Source organism: Erinaceus europaeus, unplaced genomic scaffold (genome assembly GCF_950295315.1).
Source record: "Erinaceus europaeus unplaced genomic scaffold, mEriEur2.1 scaffold_399, whole genome shotgun sequence".
Classification (NCBI taxonomy): domain Eukaryota; kingdom Metazoa; phylum Chordata; class Mammalia; order Eulipotyphla; family Erinaceidae; genus Erinaceus; species Erinaceus europaeus.
The window spans coordinates 60,339-78,707 of NW_026648258.1; the positions used below are offsets into that span (position 1 = coordinate 60,339).

At 41.1% G+C, this 18,369-nt stretch overlaps 1 protein-coding gene across 1 annotated transcript in view; it reads left to right on the plus strand.

The window, feature by feature from the left end:
- The window catches only part of LOC103114058 (sideroflexin-5), a gene marked incomplete at its 3' end in the record, with an annotated part of 71,802 nt that overhangs the window by 32,846 nt on the left and 20,587 nt on the right, over positions 1-18,369 (plus strand). Inside the window, exons 5-7 of the mRNA XM_060184873.1 lie at positions 4,273-4,299; positions 4,838-4,892; positions 7,618-7,643. Coding sequence (XP_060040856.1) covers positions 4,273-4,299; positions 4,838-4,892; positions 7,618-7,643 — 108 coding nt within the window. The remainder of the gene's footprint in view (positions 1-4,272; positions 4,300-4,837; positions 4,893-7,617; positions 7,644-18,369) is intronic.

An 18,369-nucleotide genomic window follows, 5' to 3' on the forward strand; every position in this document is an offset into this window, starting at 1 on the left:
GTGCTTTGTGCCACCTGCACTTAACCCGCTGCACTACTGGCCAACTCCCAACATGAATTTTTCAAGGTCCATCCAAGATCGGCTGAAAACGGTGAAGTCACCGGTTTTGATAGCTGAATAGTATTCCATTGTGTATATAGACCACAACTTGCTCAGCCACTCATCTGTTATTGGACACCTGGGTTGCTTCCAGGTTTTGGCTATTACAAATTGTGCTGCCAAGAACATATGTGTACTCAGATCTTTTTGGATGGGTGTGTTGGGTTCCTTAGGATATATCCCCAGGAGGGGAATTGCAGGATCATAGGGTAGGTCCATTTCTAGCCTTCTGAGAGATCTCCAGACTGTTCTCCACAGAGGCTGGACCAGTTGACATTTCCACCAGCAGTGTAGGAGGGTTCCTTTGACCCCACAACCTCTCCAGCATTTGCTACTGTTACCTTTCCTGATGTCTGACATTCTCACAGGAGTGAAGTGGTATCTCATTGTTGTCTTTATTTGCATTTCTCTCACAATCAGAGACTTGGAGCATTTTTTCAAGTATGTCTCAGCCTTTTGGATCTCTTCTGTGGTGAATATTCTGTCCATGTCCTCCCCCCATTTTTGGATGGGGTTATTTGTTTTCTTGTTGTTGAATTTGGCAAGCTCTTTATATATTTTGGTTCTTAGCCTCTTGTCTGATGTATGGCATGTAAAGATCTTCTCCCATTCTGTGAGGGGTCTCTTGGTTTGGGTAGTGGTTTCTCTTGCTGTGCAGAAGCTTTTTAATTTGATGTAGTCCCATAAGTTTATACTTGCCTTAGTCTTCTTTGTAATTGGATTTGTTTCATTGAAGATGTCTTTAAAATGTATGGGGAAAAGAGTTCTGCCAATATTATCCTCTAAGTATCTGATAGTTTCTAGTCTAACATTCAAGTCCTGGGTCCACTTGGAATATACTTTTGTATTTGGTGAAATATAGGGGTTCAGTTTCATTCTTCTGCATGTTTCAACCCATTTTTCCTTACAAGATTGTAAGATTACAGTGTATAGTTCCACACCTCACCCACCACTAAAGTTCTGTGTCCCTGTCCTCCCACCTCACTAAGACAAACACCATAATCCCCATAACTACCTTATCCAGGCACCTGTGTATGGTCACTTATGCTGCTTCTGCTCTTTGACTGCTGTGAATAATGCAGCTGTGGGGAGAGGCGTGTACAAGTCCCTTTGAACTAGTGCTTTCATTTTCCTTTTTAATTTTGGAAACAATGTGAATCTAAGGTGTGAAGTGACTTGCAGAAGACGACCAGGTAACTTATAGTGGTTGACTCAGCATCAAACTCTAGGACCCTGACAGTTGTTGCTGCAGCCTGAAGATGAGATGAGCCTGAACAAGATCAGGTCATGTCTAAGAATCTTAGTTTAGAATGGAACTGTTCCTCCCACTTCACCTTCAAACCTCCCAAGGAAGAGGGATTCCAAGGTGCCACTAATGAACCTTTTCTGCCTGCTCCTCCTTGAACTTGTGAGATCCAGATGCCACTTTGTACTCACAGACACAGTGCTGCTTAGCTGGACTTTGGTGGAAGGGGAGCAACAGTGTCTGTCCAGGAGCTCCTGCTGCCGGACTGCAAGGGGGAGGTTGCTAGGCCTCAGCCAGCTCTTCCTCCTCTTATGCATCTATTCTGGCAGTCACCCTGTCTCTAAGAACTCCTCTTTCTTGATGTCTTCCTTGCTGGCTGAGGCATGTCCTTTAGTGACTTCTTGGGAAAAGGCAAACATGTCTGCAGTCAGGCACAAAGAGCGCCCCTCCTCCTGGGACAGCATTGCTGACCACTCTTCCTTCATCACTGGTGATTCTGGGAGACTGTGAATGTATCTTCAGTGCAATCTGGGGGATCTTACTAGACTGTACCTTAGAATTAAGTTGGGAATCTAGGGAAATGCTGGAGGAGTTATTTGGGTGATCCTAAAGTACAGCTAGAGTTTAGAAGCCCTAGTCTGAATGACCTCTGTGAGACCTCCTAGTTGTGCAATTCTGAGACCCCTGGTGCCACATCGGGGAACAACACTGAAGGGTAACCCCTGCCTCCGAAGAGTTGGACTGTGTCTTGAGAGGGTAGGAGAATGCATGAGTTTGGTGGAGAGTGGGGCGGGGGGGATCAGGAGACTCTGCACAAGGCCTGCAGTCATAATAGTGTGGTGCTGGGGCTTTGGGGTGCACTTCAGCAAGGTCCTTTCTGAGCAACAAAGAAAGGCCAGCCATTAGGCGACCTATCCAGTGAGTCCTGGAACCTTGCCTCTCCAGAGCTATACCCCACTAGGGAAAGATAGAACCAGGCTGGGGGTATGGATCAACCTGCCAATGCTCATGTCAAGCAAAGAAGCAATTACAGAAATCAGAAATCCTACCTTCTGTACCCCAAAACAATTTTGATCTATACTCCCAGTGGGGGAGAAGTGGTAGGGGGAAGAGGATCAGAGGGCCCTGAACTCCAGCTCCATCAGGTCCCACAGAGAGAGGAGGGAAAGGGGAGGGACATTTGGATGTAGTAATAGGATCATGAGTGGGTTGGAGGGGAAGAGAGGGCTGGACCTGGAAGAAAAATGGGGCAATTATGTACAAATATAGACAGACAGTTGTAGAGATAACAGTTAACCTACGTCTGCAACCTTAGGAGAACTACAGTGGTTTGCAATGGAGGGATCGGGGATTCAGAACTCTGGTGGTGGGAACGGTGTTGAATTATACCCCTGTTGACATGTAATTTTGTAAATCAATAATAAAAATAAATAAATAAATAAATAAGAAAGATGAGCCTTTTACCTCTTTGCTGATATGCTTTTATATACCATGTTTGACTGATGCCATATTTGCTTTTTCTCTTTTCAGTCCCCTCTGTTTCCCAATTCCTCTTGAAAAAAATCTACTGCTTTGAATCTTCTTGCATCTGGAGTATTAGACAGTCAGATATATTTGAATTGTATTAAAAATAAGAGCAATTATAGTGATTATATACTTGTAGTAAATGAGGTTTGAGGGACTCTGTAAATTAGCAAAATGCTTATAGCAATTTTAGAACATCGCCTGCTAATTAGTAGCTTTCTGCTATTATAAAGCATAAAAGAACTATCCTGTTATAAACCTTTAAACATCAGCTGCTAGCTACATCTTCCCTTCCTTCATAAACTTTTTGCTCCATTACAAATATTGGCCTTTAGTTTGTCCACAATGTAAATTTTCATACACACACACACACACACACACACACACACACACACACACACACACACACACGTGCATATATATTTTATTTATTTTGAATAGAGACAGAGAGAAGTTGAAAGAGATGGGGGAAATAGAGATACCTGTAATACTGCTTCACCACTGTATGAAGCTTCACTCCTGTGGTTACTACCACCTGGCCCCACACAGTATAAATTTTCATTTTACTTGATTTGAAAAGACTTATTTATATTATAATTTAACACCTTTTAAATGGGATGACTGTATTAATTGATGGGGGGGTCTTAGCATTATGTCATGTTTTTTTCTCTTTCTTAGTAGCACATAAGAGTGCATCTTAGATAACTAAGGTGTTAGATTCAATGAAATACAGTAATTGTATCATTTTAAGAAGTTGATAATTTGTCCTATTTCTCCTACCTATCTTCTATGCTGTGCTAGAAGAAACCCCATATCTATCATTCATTTGAAAGTAATTTTCTTTTCCCTACAATCTTCTTTTAACAAACAATAGAAATAATAACACCTATGGTAGTGAAAGCATTTACTGTATTCCTAGCACTTTTCTTTTTTATATTTAAATTTCATTTTATTTCATAAAAATCTAGGCATTTTTCTATTTAATTTTTTAAATCTTTATCTTATTGAATAGAGACAGCCAGAAATTGAGGTGATAGAATAGGGGTGATAGAGAGGGGGAGACACAGGGAGACACCTGCAGACCAGCTTTACCACTTGCAAAGCTTTTCCCTCTGCAAGTGGGGACCAGGGACTCGAACCCAGGTCTTTGTGCATTGTAACATGAACACTCAACCAGGTGCACCACCATCTGGCCCCTGGGCATTTTACATACCTCTTTAATAATGTTAGGACAACTGCTATTCCCATTTTACAAGTGAGGAAACTGCGGGTCAGAAATAGAAGTAGAAAAGGGGAATCCCAGTCATCTGTCTGGTTCTGAAAAAAAAAATCATGCTATATTGCTTTTCATTTCTGTGCTTTGTTTTCATTCCCTTTCTCTCTATTGTCTTCTTTTCTTCCAGCTCTGGAGTGCACAGAAAATCAAGCAGGTAATCCCTTTTGAATTCTGTATCTTCCCCTCTCCATGCTCTGTCTTACATATCCAGGGGGAAGCCTCCATCTATGGCTGCTCAGCCTTTCCCTTCCCAACTCACCAGGGCCCCTTCCCCTTCTCCTCTTTCCCAAGCACCAGAGCCTCCATTTCTGGCTCAGGCCAGGACCTCTTCCTGGGTCCACCGAGTCCCTCCCCTATGGGCTCCTGCCACAAAATCTTTTGTAAGTGTCTCCTCTGTACCAAGGCATCTGGGACAGAGTGCCTGCAAGGGAAGCACAGCCCCTTTCTTCTTTGTATTCATCTCTGAGGATTACTTCTCTCAGGAGGAGAAGTGCTGTGTGTGGCCCAGGTTTCAGTTTTCTCTCACCTTGGTTACTGGAAAAGGCCTGGTCAGGTGGAAGTCAAGATACAGGTGCTGGTCCTCTAAGTCTTCCTGGGGGAACCATTTTTTCCCATTTCTCTCTCCCCTCCTCCTGTCTCTTTCCTCCCCTTTTCCCCACCATCACCTTGTACTTTATTCTCGCTCTGGCCAGGCGATCCTACACCCAGACACCAATGAGAAGATCTTCATGCCCTTTAGAATGTCAGGTAAGCCTCTGGGCCTCTTCTGGCTCTGCTTAACCTCAGCTGCCGACTTTGGTCATGGTTCCAGGTCACATCCATATGTCATATCACTTATGGCCCATCTTGGCTCAGTCATACAAGATGGACCCAGTTTAGAACCATTTATAGTGCTTTTAAAAAGAAGACGGAGGAGGAGGAGGAGGAGAAGGCGGGAGCACTTGCTCCCTCTGCCTGAGCAGCTGGGGTACAGAGAAGACAGGTGAAGCAGGTGTCTCTGTCCTCGGGGACACACCCCTCCCTAAAAGGCAGTCTCTAGCAATCCCTGGCTTGGAGGAGTTAGGGGAGTCACTCCTCCTCTCTTCTGCAGTCTTTTCTTCCAAGCCTTGTTTTCTGCTCAGCCCTTTCAAACAGTAAATCGTCTAGCTAACTCCCTGTTCTCTGATCCTGTTGTGATCCGGATGTCCTTGAGAATGTGTGTGCTGTACTTGTACAACCAAACACATGTGTGGGTAGAATTTCCATGCTGTGGAGACCAGTAGACTGTGGCCTGGGGTCTAAGATCCCTGCTCCCAGGAAGCCCCTGCCTAGAGGTCCCTAGAGTGACAGTTCTGTGTGCCTGGGCTTAGTACTTAGAAAGCAATGCCTGGGGCTGACATGGATGTCTGCCTATAGCAATGAGAGGCTGAGGGCCTTGCCCAGAGCCACACACACCAGTGCATTGATGCCCTTCCTATGCTATTTCTTTGTGCAGTGGGGTATCCTGCACCAGTTTCCCCTCCCCCTGCACCCCCCTACTTCTGAGTTACAGGGAGAGGTAGGAGGACAGCAGGTGGCTGTACTGGGACGGCCTCAGACAGGCCACTGGAGAAAGGGTTTCTACTAGTAGGTTTTTTTTCATCCTGGGCCAGTCAGGAGCCCCACACCCAGAGCCTGACCTCCTGGCATTAGAGAAAACATCCTTGTGACAGCATAGTGCAGATGGGAACAGTTACTGCCCAGGGATTCTCTGGTCTCACCAGGGCGCACTCCAAGGCAGGGAAGGTTCCAAGTGTCTTGTAGCTGTGGCTATAGATGCCCCCCACCTCCTGCCCCATCCCTGCCTATGGCCAGGGCAGCTCTCACACCAAGCCTGACCTCTCATGTCCTTCTCTACCTTTCAGAGTCAAGTCTTCCTTTGAGGCCCCTCTCAGACAGACCTCCTTTAGCATGGGGTGTTCTGTCAGTGTGATGATGGTTTATGTGCATGAATACTTACACTCAAGACATGAACTTTTGTGTTATATTTGTTGCCACCAGGATTTTTACTGGGGCTTAGTGCCTACATGGTTCCACTGTTCCCAGTGGACATTTCATTGACTGAGGATGAGAGACAGAGATAGAGAGGGAAAAGAGACACTGGCAGCACTGCTCTGCTACTCATCAAGCTTCCCCATTGCAGACGGGAATCAGCAACATGAATTCTGGTCCTCGTGCATGGTAACGTGAGCTCTACAGGGTGAGGCACCACATACTCCCCACACCATTATTTTAGATGTTATTCTGATACATATGGGTCTCAGCTTTCTGGCTGACATAGCCATCAGTTTGGGGACAGGAAGCTGCCCACTGATAGCAATGGGCAAAGTGGACAGAGCCTTGTGACTATAAGGGCTATAAGCAGAGAGGAAACTGTGCTCAAGGTCTGACTGCACTTCATGCCAGCCCTCTCTGCCCTACTGAGGATGCCTAGCAGGTTACCAGAGATTTAAAGGATTCTTCCTCTTAAAAAGAGCCCATGTTCAACAGAGAAGCAACTACAGAAGCCAGACCTTCCACCTTCTGCGCTCCACAGTGATCTTGGGTCCATACTCCCAGAGGGATAAAGAACAGGGAAGCTGGGGTCGGGCGGTAGCACAGCAGAGTAAGTGCACGTGGCAAGAAGCACAAGAACTGGGGTAAGGATCCTGGTTTGAGCCACAGCTCTCCACCTGCAGGGGAGTCGCTTCACAGGCGGTGAATCAGGTCTGCAGGTGTCTATCTTTCTCTCCCACTCTCTGTCTTCTGCTTCTCTCTCCATTTCTCTCTGTCCTATCCAACAACAATTAAAAAAAAAGAATAGAGAAGCTATCAAGGGAAGGGATTAGATATAGAGTTATGGGGGTGGGCATTGTGTGGAAATGTCCCCTCTTATCCTATAGTCTTGTCAATATTTCCATTTTATAAATAAAAATTATTTAAAGAGAGAGAGACATCTCCGGTGGGCAAGAAATTCCCATGCTGCCAGGGAAATAAGAGTCTGTACCAGAGCAAGTGAAGGGAAGGAGGGGGATATACTGGGGCCTCTGAAGCCTCCCAAAGGTGTGTCCTGAGTGTAGGCTAGAAGACTACTACACTTAAAGTGGGTATGTTCCATGGGTGGGCAGCCCTGCCTTTAGAAACTGCTCTCTGTGTTTGAGAGGGAATAAAAATCATCTGGCTACAGGGGACCAGAAAGAGGGAGGCTAAGGGCCACCAGGGAGCTCTTTGCCCTGGTGGGGTGGAGATTTGAACCTGGGATTTTGGAGCCTCAGGCGTAAGAGTCTCTTTGCATAACCATTATGCTATCCATTCCCAGCCCCAGAGTTAGATGGAGGTGCCTCCCATCTAACTCACCTGAGCCCCTTCATCTGGGTCATTGATGAGACCCAATAGTCTCCTGGTGTCTTTGTTGAAAGGGGTTGGGAGGAATGGGGTGAGGGTCTTCATATAACTCTTCTCTGCCCTTTCCCAGGTTACATTCCTTTTGGGACACCAATTGTAAGTATTCCCTTCAAATTTTATTTTCTACAAAATTTTAATGTATACCTTTATACCATTGTTCAAAAATATTTGACTGTGATACTCATTTAGAATACATTTCTAGAGGAGATCTGTTGGATAAAATACATACATCTCCATTTAATTCTCCTGAGGTGTGCTATGAAACTTCTCTATATAAAATGTACATTGCACACCCAATACAGTCTTGCATTGCCTTAGCTCCTGTATATTTTCCCTCCTGAATATTGTCATTGGGAAACATGCAGAAAGGTGCATTCATCTTAAATGAACAGTTTGATAAGTCCACAAAGTGACAATACATGTGAGTATCCCTTATACAAATATTTAGAGCATTATTAGCGCCTCAGAAACCTTTCTCACTACCTCCACAAGGGGATACTTTTTAAACTCTTTTTCTTTTTCTCACTGAGTTATGGTTTTGCTTGGCAAAAATTTATACCAATGGAATCATCAGTATGTACTTTCTTGGTCTTGGGTCTTTAATTCAAAAATGTTTATGAGACTTATCCATATTGTTATATGTAGTATTGGTTTTTTTCCCCCCTTTTTACTGCTGCATAACATTCCATTTTATTAATACAAATATCAAAGTTTCTTTATCCATTCCATTGTTGGTAAACTTTTGGCTTGTTCCAGTTTGGAGTTTATAATGAACAGTGCTACTTTGAACATTGTTGTACAAATCCTTTAGAGGATATATGCACTCTCATTTTCCTTGGTGACAGCTTAGAGACTAGGAAGGAAGCAACTAAACAGAGTTGGTCCTAGAATTGTAGTCAGGGAAAGGGTATGTGTAGAAATGGTATTGAGGTTTCTTGTAAAGTTAAATATATGCTTGTGATATGAGCCACCAACTCTTACTTTTCTGCATGTACTCAAGAAAATGCATATATGTGTGTGTATGTGTACAATGGATATATATATATTCATTCTAAGATCTGTACATTGAATGCTTATACAGTATATTTACCCTGTTGCTATAGCTTTTTTCATATTAACTTAAAACTAGAAAGATAAGAATAGATGTTAAAATCACTGAGTGAAAATCTGGGAATAATATAGTACTCAGTCTCAAAGTTTACTATATATTTTATATGCATCATTCCTTCTATGCTTATTTTTGGTATCCTTCTATAAATAAGAAATTTCCCCTCTTTATTTCCCCTCCAGGGTTATTGCAGGGCTTGGTGCCAGCACTACGAATCTACTACTCCTGGCAGCCATTTTTCTTTCTTTCTTTTTTCTTTTTTTCCTTTTTTCATTTTATTGGATAGGACAGGAGAAATTGAGAGGGGGAAGGGAAATAGAGAGGGAGAGAGAGAAAGATAGACACCTGCTGACTTGCTTCACCACTTGTGAAATGTCCTCCCTGCAGGTGGGGTCTGGGGGCTCGAACCCAGATCTTTGTGCAGGTCCTTGTACATAGTACTTTGTATGTTTAACTGGGTGTACCACCACCTGGCCCTCAGAAATTTCCCTTATAACTCCCCCTTTAATATTTTTTTAAGCTATAATTGTGGTCAAGTGTATTTTTTGTATGCAGTGGGTAATGATCTACTTCTGTCATTTTGATATACAACTAAGCCAAATTTGACCAACCAGAGTTTCTCTGTCCATTTGACATGCTCTTTATTCTTTGAGTACTTCAGTGCTTTGAGTCCTATTGTATGGCTATTCCAGAAGCTTTTTTTTTTTTTTTTTTTTTTTTTTAACCAAAGCACTGCTCAGCTTTGGTTTCTGGTGGGGTGGAGATTTGAACCTGGGACTTTGGAGCCTCAGAGTCTCTTTGCATAACCATTATGCTATCTATTCCCTGCCCCAGACTCTCTTTGTAGTTTCTCTGCCCCAGTCATGGGATCATCCATTCCTCCAAGGAGTCTGGTTCCTTTCAGGGGAGAAGAGTATTTAGAAGTCAAGATTTGGATGCTCACCGATACTGCAATATCATTGTTTCTAGGCCCTCTTAACAGACAACACTAATAGGTACATCTTATTCTTTTTTTTTAATATATATATATTATTTATTTTACTTTATTTTAATGAGAGAGTAGATACAGAGGGAAAGATACTGAGAGAGAGAAAGAGACCAGAACACTGCTCAGTTCTGGCTTATGGTGGTGCTGGGGATTGAACCTGGGACCTCAGAGCCTCAGGCTTGAAAGGCTTTTGCAGAACCATTATGCTATCCCCCCAGCCCCATCTTATTCTTAAATACCCAAGTTCAAGGGTTGAGAATATGACTCGGTATTTGAGGGCCCACCTTTCTCCTGTTAGGTTCGGAATTCAATCCCCATTATTACACCTGAGCAATAGAGGCAAAATGAGTCAGAAATCCATGGATGGTGGAATAGTGCTGTGCTGTTCTCTGTCTCTCTTTCTCTCTCTGTCTCTGTCTCTCTCATTTTTTCAGTTTCTCTTTGTCTCACTTTCTCATAAAATATAAAAATAAAAATGATTTGGCTAGTGACATAGTAAAAGAACACATATGTAAGACCCCAATAAGAACTCAACAATATACTTACCTACTTGCTGAAATAAATAAATAAATAAAATTATATTCATTTATTCATTCATTCATTTCATTTATGAAGAGGAAGAGAAAAGCAGAGAGAACCAGAACATCACTGTGACACGTGTGGTGCCTGGTTGAAATCAGGACCCCATGATTACAACTCTTGTGCATTTCTGCTCTACAAGCCCCTGGGCCACCTACCTGCTAAATCTTATACATACGAAATTGTTTCAGAATTGTTGCTATACTATATCCCCCAAATGTGCTAAGTGATGTCTAGGAACAATCTGATGTTTAATTTGTCCATGAAATATATTCTACTGAGAGTATATATAGCCAGAAGACTGTACAGAATTTATTTGAATTATTTTTCCTTTTGTGCATTTATATTATTTATTTGATAGATAGGTTTATCTGTTTCTGTCGGCATTCAGTTTTAGTCATTTCCCATCTTTAATGTTTTTTTTGAAATATATAAAGTATCAATATAGTTTAAAGCCAAAGTTTCATAAAAATTCATAATGAAAGTTTTCACTCCCCTCCCTACTTCTTTCCCATACTCTTAATCAATAAATTTGTCCTTTCAAATTTCCTTTGAAAAATAATTAAATACAAATATATTTTCCTTTATCTCTTATATAAAAGATAGAATGCTCTGTAATGCTTTTGTACAAAATTTAAAAGTTGATTACATAGCCTAGAAGTTATGGTAAATTAATTTATAGGGATTTTCCTTATTTTTTTTTTTATAGCTGTGTAGTAGTTTGCTGTATCACAGTTGCTTAACATATTTGGTGTTCATTTTATTTCTAGTATTTTGCCATTATAAACAGTTCCAGAATGGCTAATCTTGTGCATATATATATATATATATATATATATATATATATATATATATATTCTTAGAAATATATCTTGAGGGCAAATTTCTAACTTCCATGGAAGGACTAATCAAATAGACATCTCTGGCAACACTAAGCAAGAAAAAAAAAAGAGGTAAGATGTAATAGAGAATATAAGGAATAAAAAGAACAATAACTATGGAAATTTAAAAACCCTGGGTAATAATATGAAGACTTAGAAGCAATGGACATTTCTGGGAAAGCATAGCTTACCAAAACTAGTACTTTCTACAACAATACCATTTTTGTTAAAAATAACTTGATCATGACATGTTTTAACGCATTGCTGGATTTGATTTCAACTAGATTATTTATGGGTCATTTCAAAAGCCCCCAGTCCCCACTTACAGAGGGAAAGCTTCATGAGAGATGAAGCAGTACTGTACTAATTTGATTCATCATGTAAATAAATTGAAGAGGATAAAGTTCCAACCTACTTGATAGCAAGTGCCATTCTTCATTCTTCTTCTTCTTGCTTTAAAGCAGAGCCCTGTTCAGCCCTTTGCTTATGGCGTCTTCCTGCCTCTCTCTTTTTCCTTTTCTCTCTCCTCTCTCTCTTTCTTTTTTCTCCCTTTCTTTCTTCCTATGGCTTTACTGCTCTAAGCTGAAATTTTCCAATATAAAGAGAGACAGAGAGGGAGAGAAACACCGAAGCTCCCAAGCTTTCTCCGGTGCTGTAGTACTCCCATGTGGTGTGCCAGGAGCCTGAACCTAAGTCAAGTATTTGACAATACAGGCATCCTCTCAGGGGCTATCTTACTAGCCCAGCAAGTACCATGATCATTTTCATTATCTGACATTGCTGGAGTGCCCTGGGGTAACTTTTTCAAATAGAGACAGAGAAACAAAGGGAGAGAGGGAAATATACCACAGCACTTAAGCTTCCTTCAAACCATGCACCATCTAGGTGAGTTATTTTGCTGGTTGCAAGCATCATTCTTATATATGAAAAAGGTGGCTTCTTAATGTCTGGAGCAAGGTAAATATGTCTTATAGTACTGCTTCTATCCAACATTTTCCTGGGTGACCAGCAAGTAAAGTAAGACATATAAATATAAAACAAAACAGACATACAAACAACAACAATAAAAGCAGTCCTAAGATTGGAAGGAAAGAAACAAAATCATTCATGAAGATAGGCAAAATACTGTAACTCCTATTTTAAAGGAGTTTTTAGATGTCAGATTAGTATATAGAACACATATATGTCTACCACACCAAAATAAATACCTCAGAATATTTCTTAAAAGATAACATTTAGGGGGTTGGGTGGCAGCACACCCAGTTAAGTGCACATATCACCATGTGCAAATATCCTGGTTCAAGGCCCTGGCTCCCCATTTGCAGGGGAGTCGCTTCATAAGTGGTGAAGCAGGTCCGCAGGTGTATATCTTTCTCCCTCTCTATCTGTCCCTCCTTTCTCAATTTCTTTTTGACCTATCAAATAAAATAGAAAGAAAGAAAGAACAGAACAGAAAGAAAGAACAGAAAGAAAAAAATGGCTGGCAGGAGTGGCAGATTCTTAGTGGTGGTACTGAGTCCTAGAAATAACCCTGGTGGCAATAAGAAAAAGAAAAAGGTGGGAAAATAGCATTTATTGTAGCACTTAAAGCAATGCAAGTTCAAGAAAAATGCTATAAGATCTGTATGGAAAAAGTCATAAAACTTACCTCAAGGATATTAGAGAGCTAAATGAATGGGGCTATCTATTTTGAATAGGAATACTCATTATCATCTATTTTCTTTTAATTAATGGCAGAACTCCGGATGATTAAGTGGTTGTTGGCATGTTAAAAAAAAAAAAATTACGTGCAAAAAAAAAAGCCAAAACAAAACAGGAAACTCTTGGACTTTGTGAGAATTTTAGTGGGCATAGGGATGGGCACAGAACTTTGGTGGAGGGTGTGGTGACTGACACCATGTGTGGGTATGAAAATATACCCCTGAAATCTTATTATTTTGTAAAGACAGTCAAGTCAGTAATAAAAGGGAGAGAAAAAATTATTGAGGAAATACTATTTTGTAAACCTGTTGTTGTCTCAGGTATAATTTCACATCTCCCCAAAATATTTGTCAGCACATGGTCATCCACCATCAAAGCTCCATCTCCCTCCACTATTGGCCACATGGGCTGGCCCACCATGTTAGTTCCTTGTTTAAGCTTTGTTATTGTTTCCATTTCTGCTCCTAATTTGTACTCGAGTGCTTGTTTTCATTGCTAGATTTGGCTTTTTAAAGTAATTTGGAAGTAGAATATCCGAATTCTCTGTACTACCATTTATTTGCAATATTTAACAGAGGAGTTCCATTCTCAGTATCAGTAACAGAATAAGAAATATGACCTCCCCATCATTAGCTACAACCCACATAGGAAGAGACTTTTAGGATGCCATTTTACTCTTATCTTCCATTTCACCCATACTCACCTACTGAGATAATGGAAATGATCTGGAATTTCATCAGATATTTTTAATCCTTGCTTAATACTTGCATTAACCTTCACACATATTTAAACTGTGTGTGTGTTTGTGTGTGTGTGTGTGTGTGTGTGTGTGTGTGTGTGTGTGCGCGCGCGCGCGCACTAAGTTTGGCTAGAGTGCTTCTTTGAATAATATTCAGAGCATGTGGGCAATATACTGTCCAAGTTCTCACATATTTGGAAATGTCTTTTTTCACTCTTGTACATAAACAATAGTTGGCCAGATTCTCTCTTCCTTTATAGGTAATTCCTCCCGCCCATCCTCTTAGGATAATTTGGTATTTTTTCTTTTTATCTTTGGAGTTCAGAAATATACTCAGGATTGAAGGGGGAAAAAAATCTGTGTATATTTTATAAAATTATACATGTAATACATGAATATGTTCTTTGGAATTGAAAAATGCCTCTGAGAATTTCTTAAAGAATATTTTAAAAGTTATACAAGTATTACATGAATATGGTCTCTTAGCTCAGAATTCAAACAAAACGAAAAAGGTAAAAACTCCTTTCATAATCCTTAACCCCAAATCTGCTCCCCAAAGTAACAAGTTCCGGTGCGAACTTGCTGACTTTTCTTCTAGGTATTTGCATACACATGAGTCATCATTTAAATAATTTTTTTGTACTGTTCTCATTAAAAAAAATAGAACAATATGCTAATTTATCTGTGATGAACTTTAACACACTTAGCAGCTCACCTACCTAGAAATCTGCTTCATTTATTCATTCACTGACTTTTCATGCTAAAGTGTACTCTCTTCCTGCCCATGATGAGCTTAAGTATCTGATTATTTGCGATTAGAAATAGCAGTGCTGTTAAAAAGTTATTGTCCAGTGGAGAAGCAATTACAGAAACCAGACCTTCTACCTTTTGTACCCATTAATGATCCTGGATCCATGCTCCCAGAGGGATAAAGAATAGGAAAGCTTCCAATGGAGGGGACGGGATGCAGAATTCTGGTGGTGGGAATTGTGTGACATTATACCCCTCTTGTCCTGTGGTCTTGTTGATCATTAATAAATCAATCAAAAAAAGAAAAGTTATTGTAGGGATCAGGTGATGGTGCACACAGTGGAGTGCACACATTACTATGCACAAGGACCTGAGTTCAAACTTCTGATCCCCACTCGCAGGGAGTAAGTTTCACAGTCAGTAAAACAGATGCTACAGCTATCTCTTTCTGTGTCCATCTTCCTCTCCTTTCAATTTCTCTGTCCTGTCAAGTGTCCATCTTCCTCCCCTCTCAATTTCTCTGTCCTGTCAAAGAAAATAAAAGAAAAAGAGAAATAAACTTGTGGTGTTCATAAGCTAAAAAAAAGTAATAAGTTACTAAATTTGAGAACCTCGTGTCTGAGAATCTGATCTCTGCTATATTCATCAGTTCTTCATTTATTTTTCTAGTATATTCCTTTCTGCTTTTGTTTCTATAAATTCATTTTTCTTTTTTTCTTAGGTTCATTTTGCAATTGATTTACTTTTTACTCTGTATTGAATGCTTCATATATTTATTCCCTCTTCTCCATTCTCTCTCTCTCATGCCTTCTAATAAGAGTATTTAAAGTTGTGAATTAGCTGAGTTTATTTAGTAAATAGCTATATCTAATACATTTTTATATCTAATGATCTAAGTTTTATTTTGTAAATCAGTTTGAAGTTACAGTTTTGAATCTTCTTTAATCAGCTAGGTAGTTACAATACATTTTAAATCTCATATCATTGGGTTTTAAATTGTGTGTGTCTTTTTCTTATTTTAATTTTTTTTTTATCATGCACTCTGACTCCAACCCCCACCCCTAACCCTCTCCCTGCTCTTACTCCTCAGAGTCCTTTGCTTTGGTGCAATACACCCAATATAGCACAAGATTTACCTTTTGTTTCCCCTTTGTTTCTTTTTTATTTAATTTATTTTTAAGTGTTTTTTAAATATTTTTTAATATTTATTAATTTATTTACTCCCTTTTGTTGCCCTTGTTGTTTTATTATTGTAGTTATTGTTGTTGTTATTGATGTCGTTGTTGGATAGGACAGAGAGAAATGGAGAGAGGAGGGGAAGACAGAGAGGGGGAGAGAAAGATAGACACCTGCAGACCTGCTTCACCGCCTGTGAAGCGACTCCACTGCAGGTGGGGAGCCAGGGGCTCAAACCGGGATCCTTACACTGGTTGTTGCGCTTTGTGCCACCTGCGCTTAACCCGCTGCGCTACCGCTGGACTCCCATTTTCCCTTGTTTCTTAAGTTCCACCTATAAGTGAGATCATCTGTATTTATCCTTCTCCTTTGGCTTATCTCATGTAACATGATTCCTTCAAACTTCACCCAAGATGTGGCAATGAAGGAGATGATGTCATTACTTTTAACAGCTGACTAGTATTCCACTGTGAATCTATACCACAACTTTCTTAACCATTCATCTATAGTTGGACATCTGAGTGGGGCCTCTTGCATGCATGATATCAATGCTCCTGGGCCAACTTTTTCATTCTTTCTATTCTAGAAATATATATAGAGAGGGAAAGATACCATAGCATTGCTCTACCATCCATGGAGTTTCTCCTGGTGGGTGCTGTGATACTCCCATGCATTGCCAGAGCTTAAACCCAGGACCTCATTCATGGTGAGGTGTGTGCCCTACTTGGTGAACTATTTCCAGCACCTGAATAATGTATTCTTTTATTAGTATTTTCAGTTTAATCTTTTTCTTCAGTTACTTCAATTATGATATATATATATATATATATATATATATATATATATATATATAGTGGTTTTCTTTGTAGCATAGTATATGAGCCTATCAGTTAAAACTAGGACCACCTGCAATTTAAAAGTTCCAAATAAAAAAATGGTTTCAACAAAATAAGGTATTTCTCTTTCATGTCATAGAAGTTTGGAGGTAGACAGAAACCCACAGACTTCTACTATTTAGTTATTTATTTTATTTGTGATTAACAGTGGGTTACAAGATTGTAAGATGACAAGGTAATAGTTCCACATCACACACACCACCAAAGTCTGTGTTGCCACCCTCCCACCTCCCAGAGATAACCACCACAGTTCTCATAATCTACTTCACAAGAGGTTATTTATTTATTTCCCCCTTTTTGTTGCCCTTTTTTTTATTGTTGTTGTAGTTATTATTGTTGTTGAGAGGGGCAGAGAAAGATAGACACCTGCAGACCTGCTTCACTGCTTGTGAAGCAACTTCCCTGCAGGTGGGAAGCTGGGGGCTTGAACCGGGATCCTTATGCCGATCCTTGGCGCTTTGTGCCACCTGTGCTTAACCTGCTGCATTACCGCCCAACCCCCACAAGGTGTTATTTGTATACACCCTGCCCTTTTTCATTCTTTATGATCCCTATCAAAGATGAAACAGTCATTTCAAGGTCCTTGCAGGCCTGTAGGCATCCTGGGATGCTGACCCAGCCCTCTGCTGAATCATTCAGGGCTCTACTGCTGAAGCAGGGGCTCTGAGTGTCTTGTCACAACCAGTCTTGGAGCAAATACCCTTCTGTGAATAGATGTGTGGCTGTGAGCATAGGATGTCTTGGCCCCTGGGGTCCTGTGTGATCACTTGATTGAGGTGCTGTGCACCCTGAGACATCTTCCAGCATATCTCAGTGACAGCCAGGGCCAAAAATGGCAATAGCTTTCTAGCCCTATATAGTCATATCCAGATTCAGAACATCTAGGCCCATTCCAGTGAGGAACTTTTGAATGCAGAGAACCTATGACCTTCCGTCTTGGCACTTGACATGTGGACAGGCAGCATGAACACCCATGCCACCTTCTCACTCCCTCATGTAGAAGGGGCATTGGCTGTTCTGGCATGTCACCTAAAGCCTGGCTTCCACCAGCCACATCAGTTCCTCTAAGGCCCTGCTGTCACCTGGTAGTGCCAAGCATCTCAGTGAATGTCTGGCCTGAAGGGGGACTGCAGGTTTCAGCCCACTCCTTAAGCCCCTTGCAGGGGCATGGCTGTGGCACACCCAGTTGACAGCATATGTTACCATGTGCAAAGACCTTGGCTTAAGCCCCCAATCCCCACCAGCAGGGGAGGAAGCTTCACGAAGATTGAAGCAGTGTCTTTCTCCCTCTCTCCTCTTCCCCTCTCAATTTCTGTCTGTCCTATCAAATAAAAAATAAAGGAGGGTGGTCCGGGAGATGGCACAGTGGATAAAGCATTGGATTCTCAATTATGAGGTCCTGAGTTCAGTCCCCAGCAGCACATGTACCAGCGTGATGTCTGGTTATTTCTCGCTCTCCTATCTTTCTCATGAATAAATAAATTCTTTTAAAAACTAATAAAAATAAAAAATAAAGGAGGGGTCAGGCGGTAGCGCACCAGCTTAAGCGTACATTGTACGAATCACAAGGACCTGCACAAGGATACCAGTTTGAACCCCCGGCTCCCCACCTGCAGAGGCATCACTTTGCAAGTAGTGAAGTGAGTCTGCAGGTGTCTTTTTCTCCCCCTCTCTGTCTTCCCCTCCTCTCTCAATTTTTCTCTGTCCTATCCAACAGTAACAACAAAAATAGAAAAAGATGGTTGCCAATAGCAGTGGATTTGTGGTGTAGGCATCGAGCCCCGGTAATAACCCTGGAGGTGGGGGGGTGGGGGGGAAATAGTGGTTGGAAGCTGTGAATTTGTCATGTTGGCACTGAGCCCTAGCAATAATCCTAGCTGGAGAAAAAGAAAGCCCCTGGGAGGTGGTGCAGTGGGTAAAATGTTGGACTCCCATGCATGAGGTTTTGAGTTCAATCTCTGGCATCACATATGCCAGAGTGATGCTCTGGTTCTCTCCTCTCTA